The sequence below is a fragment of the Lipophrys pholis genome, assembly GCF_963383615.2.
Source record: "Lipophrys pholis genome assembly, chromosome: 23".
NCBI classification, from domain to species: Eukaryota; Metazoa; Chordata; class Actinopteri; order Blenniiformes; family Blenniidae; genus Lipophrys; species Lipophrys pholis.
The window spans coordinates 1,336,905-1,346,031 of NC_137645.1; the positions used below are offsets into that span (position 1 = coordinate 1,336,905).

General features: G+C 48.0%; 1 protein-coding gene across 1 annotated transcript; it reads right to left on the minus strand.

Annotated features, from left to right (window-relative positions):
• Positions 1-95: 95 nt before the first annotated feature.
• Positions 96-8,479, minus strand: dusp27 (dual specificity phosphatase 27). The gene is made up of 6 exons (XM_080493007.1): positions 8,442-8,479; positions 7,600-7,729; positions 7,060-7,178; positions 6,095-6,326; positions 5,091-5,308; positions 96-3,556 (listed from the first exon to the last, which is right to left on the minus strand). The coding sequence occupies exons 2-6, from the start codon at positions 7,713-7,715 to the stop codon at positions 756-758; spliced, it is 3,486 nt and encodes a 1,161-aa protein (XP_080349133.1). The 5' UTR covers positions 7,716-7,729; positions 8,442-8,479; the 3' UTR covers positions 96-755.
• Positions 8,480-9,127: the final 648 nt, after the last annotated feature.

The following is a 9,127-nucleotide window of genomic DNA, read 5'->3' on the forward strand; positions in this document are numbered from 1 at the left end:
GCCGTGCTGTGTGCTGTGTGCTTCAGTCTCACATGTGCAACATCACACAGACACACAGAAGGAAAAGTATAATAAAAACAATTTAAACGATGGGAAATGTTCTAAAAACACAAATTAAACTTATTTTTTCAGTTTTATTTGCGTTGACGCTCATCATCAAGATGTAAAAAAACAACCCAAAAAATCCACTTCCCCAGTGGCCACAAGATGGCAGTAAATCATAGATTTCTTTTAATAATCGTCTCAGCTAAACGAAGGAGTTCTTTCTTATCAAAGACAAACAGTTTTAACTGAATATCCTACAATATAGCAGTGATTACGTTGGATTAATTAGCATTTTTTCTTTGTGTTTTGATGAAGCAACATGACTGCTGCTGATAAATCGGAATTTACTGTGTAACTGAATATTTAGTGTAATAATAGAATAAATAGCAGGGGATTTAAAACATGATTTAAAAAGCTTTTTTTTAATGAAAATAGGAACAAAATGTGATTTATGTTGAGATTTACATCCAGCAGTGACGCTAATGAGTGTGATGGAAGATTTATCTACTTGTATAAGCAGTTCTGTATCAAACCACCTCATTATGATGAATTTGATCATATATTTCAGTATAAAGGTGCGTAGTTTCCTTATGACTCAGAAGGAAGCTCAGAAATGACTTAGTAGGAAGCGTGCAGTTCTCATCATATCATTTTCTGAACTAGCAGCAGGAAGTATCCAGCCCATCTCAGTTGAAACTACGTCGTCTCTTCTAAGATTCACTGCGACTCTGTGCCTTGGCCTCCAGCTGCGCCCGCCACGCAGCCAGCACCTCGTCGTCGTTAGCCTCGGCGGCGGCTCGGGCTCGGACCCGCTGCCTGGTTTGGGCGAGGAAGGCGCTGATGTCGTCCTCCACCTCCTCTTCAGTCTGTGCTTCCTCTCTGCGGCTCCTCCTTCCTTCTGCCTCACTTCTGTCGCAGGTTGAGTGATGAGCAAACTTCCTCTTGGCAGAGAAGTCGCCGTAGCTCTCCGCCGACTCGTCGCGAGCGCCGTACGATCTCCCCACTCGGCTGTAGCCGGAGGGCCGCGTGAAACCGCTGCTGGCGTATTCTGCATCGTCGCCACCTCGTCCGTCCTCTTGTGGCTTCGGCTGATATCTGGAAGTGACGCCGGGCGCTTCCTCGTCGTCTTCGTCGGCAGCGTAGGAGGCCCTGCGGCTGGAGAAGTCAAACTCGGAAGCCGAGGCGTCCAGGTCGTCGTACGGGTCTTCTGACGAACCGGCTTCAGCCCCGGAGGCGGGTTTCCTGGAAGGCGGTCTCACACTCTTCAGCCAGTCGTCGACGCTGGTGTTTCTATCTTTCTCCAGAGCCGGGTTGAGGTTCAGACAGCCGGACTGACCGAAGCTCCTCTTCGGTTTCTCCTTTTTCTTTGCTTCCTCAAGAAACTCCTCTTCTCTCTTTTGAGCCTCATCCTCATCTTCCTCATCCTTTGGCTTCTTTTTCTTGTACATGGTGCTGCGCTTATTGTCCTCCAGGATCTTCTTCTTTTCGTAGGTGGCCATTTTGCCCCTCATCTCGGACTTGATCTCCTTGTCCATGGCGTCCAGTTTCCCGAGGTCCACCTGGTCCTGGAAGAGGCTGAAGAGTGGCACGCTGGTGGTGGTGATCTTGTTTTTCTTGGTAAATCCAAGGCTGGAGCTCAATGCCGAGGCTCTGTCGCTCAGCCCCGAGACTCTGCTCGCGCTGCCGCCCGAGAGCACGGACGGCGTCCTGCCGCGGCCCTGCGACAGCGCGCTGGAGTAAGATGCTCCGCTGAGCAGGGAAGCTCTGTCGTCATCCACCCCCCGACCCGAGATCACACTATTGGCTCCGCCGAAGCTCAGTTCAGAGCCGGCTCGTGACGGAGGAGGCAGGCTCATCTCACCCTGCTTCTGTTTGATCGTTTCCGAGACGACGTTGGCGATCCAGTTCTGGATGCTCGCCAGATTGACCATGGGCTCGCCGCCGGGACCTTGGACGGTTGGAACCGGTAGGATGGGGGGAACCGGTGGCACGGCGCTCCCCGGCAGTGCAGATTGTGTGGAGCTCATGCTGCGAGGTTGTGAAACTGAAGAGATGACAGACGACCTTCCGCTCAGCATGGACATGTTGTCGTCGTTTGCGGCGCTCGGCGGCCCGGTGACTCCGGCTCCGGCCCAGAAGGCGGACAGCGGGATTGTTCCTCCGCTGACGCAGCTCTCCGTCTCCCAGCCGCACATCGACTGACTCTCCTCCAAAGTTTTCCTCGACCGCTCCAGCAGCTCTTCGCGTCGTTGCCTCCTTTTGACGGTGGCCGAGTCTTCGCCGCGGCTCATCTCCAGAATCTCGTCGGTGTTTTCCTCCCCGAGACGCTTCTGCTGCCGCATCTTCCACGACTGATACGCCGTCAGGTTGACATCCTGCAGGGACGGCGTCTTGGCTTCTCTCTCGCCCTCACCGCTGCCCCCGTCACCGACCGAACTCTTCTCTCCGTCCTCGCGATCTTTCTTGTTCCAGCCGAACTGGATCCTCTTGACCCGCCAGCGCTCCAGCGGCGACATCTTCTCCTTGTTCTTCTGGCAGAAGTTGTACATGGAGCTGCCCTCAGAGAGGATGCTCTCCACTTCGTCTTCAATCTTCTTCTTCCGTCCCTCGCCTTCTGCCGCCGTGCTCTCGCTGGTTTCGTCGTCCTCTTTCTTGCGGTAGCGAGCGGCGGCTTGTTCCTCGATCTCCCTCAGACGCTGCTTCCACAGGTCGGAGTAACTGGAGTAACTTGAGGTGGACGCGGCCTCCGAGGGGGGACGCCTGCTGCGCCGCTTCAGCCGCTCCTTCATGACGCGCACGTCCTCACTGGTCACGCTCTCCACGTCGCCGTCCGCGCCTCCTCTTGCCTTCTGGGGACGTTCGTCTCCGGGGGACGGGCCGTCCTCCTCGTCGCTGTTGAGCTGCGCCTCCCACCAATCTTCCCTCTGGAATTTTTCATTCCTCCGCTGCCACTCGCGGATCATGCTGTCGAGACCGTCATCGTCCTCGCCGTCTTCCCGATCTTCGCTCTCCGGCAGAACGAGCTTCTCTTGGACGCCGGCTGCTTCTTTGTTGTCCCGCCCGTTGTGGAGCCCGATCACTCCGTTCTGCAGGGCGGCGGCGGCGGCAGAGGAGGCCACGCTGCTCATCACGCTCTGTCCATCCTCCTCCTCCTCCATCATGATGGACTGAGCTTTCACCTCCACCATGCTCTGCTCCTCCTCTTTGTCAGTACCATCATCATCCTCGTCGTCCTCGTCACACCCGCCTTCCCCGAAGATGCGGGCTCGGGCGCGCGCGTCGATCACGGAGCACTGGCTGAGCGTGTCGTCGTCGTCATCGCGCTCCTCCATCAGGTTCTCGTTCAGTTGGCGGAGCTGCTTCAGGAAGCCTTCGTTGGGGTTGATGGGACGCTTCTTCCTCATGGAGGTCAGCGCTTCCATGATGGCCATGTGCTGGAAGATCATCAGGTAGGACGCCACCAGGATCGCAGAGCGGCTGACGCCCATCATGGAGACCACCAGAACCTTTCCTGCGAGCACAGGGAAGCGGACATTAACACCAACAACGAAGCAGGATCTGACATTACTGAGAACATGAAGCCTTTTCCAGTTTCATCCAGGTTCATTATAACATTTTTCTGTACAATAGTAGTTTAGTGATTCTACTTTGTCTGTTAAACTAGAAAATATTAGAGTTTCCATCAGGATTCCTGAGGTTTTTCATTCTTCTTCGTATCATTGGTCAAACAAACTAACTCTGTGATCACACCGTTTCCGTAATTCTTCATCTCAGGTGTCCTTAACAAATCCAGCTCATCAGATTCAGGATGCTGCGTTTGCTCAGTAGAGCCACACAATGTAAGGATTCTTTCCCAGGATCAAAGTGTATTTGCTGAATGTCGTAGTGAGCGATAAAAACAACATTTAAAATAGTATTATTTCCCTATGGAAGTGATCTGATCTGCTGTTTACAGCCTGCGGGGAAATCAAGAGACGCTCCATTGTAGCTGCTGATGGCTTCAGGTTCAACGTGGACACTGTGACGAAGGCAGTTTTCCAAGAAGGCAGGCCGAGGAGGCGCTTCTTCTCTGAAAACAGGATATTGACGCAGTACGGATCATCTGTTTGGGATCGTCACTGTGGGACGCTGCTCGGGGCAAATATGAAATAGTTTTACTTAGATCTGGTGATGTAACAGGTTTGTGTGTGTCGTTCCCTCGAGTAATGAAGCAACAGTAAAACAAATCAGTAAGGAAAAAAAACCCATAAGAATGAGAAAACACAGATCGGAACCATTTCTTTCAGCAAATTTTGGCTGAATATTAAAAAACATTCTTAACACATTTGACCAAATTTACCCTGAAAAATGTCTAAATTGTCATGAATGATTGCAGCCATCAAACGTCTTTATTTGTATAACAAAGCTGGGAGCTGTAACTCTGCAGGAAAGTTAAATAAATCATGTCATGTCAGATGGTACAAAAAGTGAATTCAGGTGATTCCGGGGCTACACACTGGGATTATCACAAATTCTGCTTTTTTTTTAACACTTCAATAAATAAAACTCAACTTCTTTCTGTTTGTTGCTGCCCTTCATCAAAACAATAATCATTTCATAATGCTCTGTATTGCATTCGGAATACTTTTTAGGAAGTTTTTCACATTTGTGACAATGTTTGTTGACCTACAGGACTTGTTTCTGAAATGTTAAAAGTTGTCTTTAATAGCATATTTTCTTCTATGTATATTTTAGTTAAATATAAAAGTCTTCAACCCGGCATATATCATCGACCTCTTTAACTATTTACTGTCATTTTAAGAATTGTCACGGTCATAAACTTCCTGGAAGACTCATGAATGGCTTCATTTGAATAAACGAAAAACTTAAAGACGGTTCCCCTCCGGCAATCGGGGGACAAGAGGAAACTGTTGGTGTCGTTTACTTGAATGACTTAATGAGATGAGCAACAGATCACATGAAAGAGTCAAAACAAAGTCGTCACTGGAATGAAACCAGCTGAGAGCTGCTGCTGTTTTATTCTCCTCCGCCAGGGAGCGTCTCACCTTTGTGCGTCAGCAGAGCCTCGTCCAGGAATTCCGCGGTGGGTCGGAAGTGCGGCGAGATGTCGGCGTCGGAGAAGTCGTCCACCTCGATGCCCATGTACTGGATGTTCATGCCGGCGTAGAACGACTGGCTGGTGTAGACTCCGGTACCATGAGCGGCGTTCAGGACGTGAGTGATTCCCATTCGCTTCAGACGGGCCTTATTGACCGCCACCGACCTGTCAGAGAGAGAGAGACGGAACGTTTTGAGAGATCTGAAATACCCAAAAGCCAATTTTAATCAAAAACAGGGAGTTTATAGATTGAGAAAACCACTAAATATTTTCAAAGAAATTAAAATCAGAGCTTCATATCCATCATGAAATCTTTTGTATATTAAAAAAAGTGGCCTTCAGTTAGAAAAGAGGAGCTTTGTGATGTGACTGGAAATGAGAATCTGTTCAGTAACTCTTTAGCGTTTCACTTCCGACTGTAGCTGCACAACTAAATGACTATTAAAGGAGGAACTTCAGAATTTTAAGTCACGTCTGTTCTGCATCTTGGACGGTCATGTTTGATTTGTTCCTGTGTGTCCTTCAGTGTTTAGTTCTGCATTGTGTCCAGTGTGTTAATGATGTTTGCCTGCTCATCATGGACTAAACCATCATGTGGTAGCCAAGAGAGTGAACCCTTTTTGTGTTTGATGGTGAGAGTGACTCTATACACCATCTTGTGGAGGAAATCTGCATTGCAGCACTAAATCAATTTGAAACCGTGTTGACACAGAATTGACTCAATCAGTTTATTAATTGAGGTTATATTGATTTTCATCTCTAAAATATCACATTTTGTACTTTTAATGTGAAATTTCAGAGGATTTGCAAAAAATGTGCAGAAAATGAATAATAAAATATGTTAAGTTCAGCTTCCACCAGTTTTATCCGCCTTTCTCTGCTTTATGTGATGAAACGCCTTAAAAAGTCCCGAGACAGAAAGTGTTGGCTGGGTTGAAGCTGGAGACTCACTTCTCCGCGATGAAGATGTTGGGCCACACCTCGTCCACCGGGTTGGTGGGCGCCTCCAGGCGCTCCTGCACCATGGCGCGCTGGATGTCCAGCACGCAGGGCGTGTTGTAAGGGCTGCGGTCGTCGATCATGTCTCTGACGCGGTTGTAGAGGTCCTCCACCATCAGCTGCTCGGCCGTCTCCAACATGGAGTCAGTGACAGACTCGGAGCGCACGCCACGAGGCGGCAGCTCTGAGGAGGAGAGGAATAAACACCGAATCACTCCATCTGCAGCAATATCACAAGTGTCATCATCTCCTTGGTTATTTAACACACACGTTAGAGGCAATTGGATTCCAACTTCTCGTCTGTAAATGTTGTGAAGCTGCTACAAAATTCTCCATTATTGCAGCGGCACTGAGTGAAATGAAGCCAGGATCATACATTAGGCTGCTGCAGTAACGTCGGAGCAGAAATCTGCTCGGAAATGTGTCAAAGCTGCTAATTTCTGCAATCATGAGACATCACCGTCTGAAGGATCGAGACGTGTAGGGACCGTAATTGAAGAGCGTTTGACCGAATTAAACTTCTACATTTCACAATTCAGCATGTCAATGCGAAGAGACGAGCACTGAAAGTACAAGTGTGTCTTATGTAAAGAGAATAAACCTCGTGTGGCCCGATCGGATCCCTGCGTGTTGAAGTCTGGACACAAAGCTCATCGAGGACGAGGACGGAGCATCATCCAGTCACAACCCTTTGAGAATTCGGTCTAATTCTAAGCAGAACTAGGTTTAATCCTACATTCACTGTATCTGTGGTTGAAGCTGCTCTGAGTGCTGGCAACATTAATCCCGTTTATTTTTTACTTGTTAGTTTAAACGGGGTCACGGTGACAAAAAGACCCAAACAACTAAACTGTGTCGGTCGTCTTGAATGGTTGTGGGAAATTCTGTCAATGTGTGCGGGCAGCTTCCCGTCTGACCCTCGTTGATGATCTTTTTGGCAGCGATGGCCGACGACAGGTGGATGGGCTCCATGAAGATGCTGGCGGCGTCCGATCCGGAGATGGCGGAGAACCTGGACTCTGACATCGTGGAGAAACTGGAAGAACAACGAAACCGAGTGAGAAGATTCACTCGCTCGTCTTGGTTTCAGTGAATATGCTTATTTACACAGTGGGATGCTTCAGCAAAGTATTACATTTAATGTCTTTCTGCAAAAGGTTGTACAAATTCAGATATAACTGCAAAACTGAATTTTTCCAAGAAATGTTTTCAGACACAACAGAAATCTGTTGGACAGAGAGAATCCGTCCGTCTGGGCCGTTAATTTAATTTAATGACACAAGCTTCCTCTTCAATTCCACCAATGATCCTGTGATGTTTTCGTCGGAGGTTAACGAGAACTTCGTGGAGGTTTGTGAAATCAGGTGGAAACACTTTGCAGCCAGTCGAAATGAATTAAAATGGTTTTCTGTGTTGGATGAGGGGTGGAACGTCAGCTGGTCTGAGCAGGACTGTACCTGGGCGACGGGCAGCGCAGGTACCGGGCCTGGACCCCCCGGACGCTCCCCTCCTCGTCATCTTCACCTGGTACCGTCTGGTCGCTGCTCTCCTCGCTCTCGCTGGCGGACGCCATGGCAACCAAAGCAACTACGATTTGTGAAACGATGGAAAGGCAAACACATATTTTCTACGTTTAAATCAAACAAACGGACAAGCTTAAGCATCCAGACTCAAGTAACCTGGTTTATTAATACAAGCAAGACAAAAACGGACTTTCCCATGAAACTAGTCCAACAGTGAAAAAACACTGCAGATATTTGAGAGAAACCAGCCCAAACAACTGGAGTCCAGTCTGAGACGACAAACCTCAGAATCAAGACACTCGTCTGAGCAATATGTGAGTCTGAGACGTCAGCCTCAAGTCTGACAGTAATACAAACTTTAGAAACCATTTCCCAAACAATTTCCCTCTAAATGTATAGATCAGCTGATAAATGGAGGGAGTGGGACTCAGCAGCGATGAAGCTTAAAATCCAGGGCGGTTATCGGGGTGATGTCGCAGTAAATGTGTGTGTGTTTGTGTCATGAGGCCTTCCAGCAGGTCTATTTTTAAGGTGATGACAGCTGCCTGAGCTTGTGGGCCTGACAGCAGCTCACAGACCTCAGAGGCTCTGAGCTTCACACCACAGAGAAAACCACTGAAAACTCAGAGTCCAGAAGCTGCTGCTGCTGCTGCTGCTGCTAGAAAACCCTCTGACGTGTGTGTGTGTGTGTGTGTGTGTGTGTCTGTGTGTGTGTGTGTCTGTGTGTGTGTGTGTGTGTGTGTGTGTGTGTGTGTGTGTGTGTGTTTTCTTCTTACCTCGATCTGAAGCGTCCTCCTGTGACAGCGACCACCGCCACACTGACACGACTCCTAAAGTTAGACCAGGTCCTCCCCCAGCAGGCCCGCGGAGGTCCTGACACCCGACACCGCAGTACTCAAGTACTTCTACTCAAGTAATCCATGGCACAATCAAGCTTCCTTCTACGGTATATATTAATATAGCGTCTCTTTATTTCTTCCTGTTTGTTTTTTTTATTTTCTTACACCTTTCCTTCATTTATTTCACTTTTATTGTTCTTTACTCCTTTTTTTATTTCTGTTATTTTCCTCTATTGTTTTTTATTCTCCCTTCTTCAGACAACACGTCCCTCAATTTGTTTTACCTTTTCGTTCCTTTTTCTTTATTTTCTTTCCTTTGTTTCTTTTGCTTTTTGAGTTTCACTAAATTTTTCATTTCTTCCTATATTCCTCTCCTTGCATCTTTCATTTAAACATTTTCATTTTCTTCCTTTTCTATAGTTTCCCTTCTTCAGCCTTTCTTTTCCCCATCCTTTTCTTTTCCCACTGTTCCATCCTCCTTCAGACTTTTTTCCCCCCCATATATATTATTTTTCATTCTTGTCATCTTCAAGCATTTTCTTTGTGTGTGTGTGTGTGTGTGTGTGTGTGTGTGTGTGTGTGTGTGTGTGTGTGTGTGTGTGTGTGTGTGTGTGTGTGTGTGT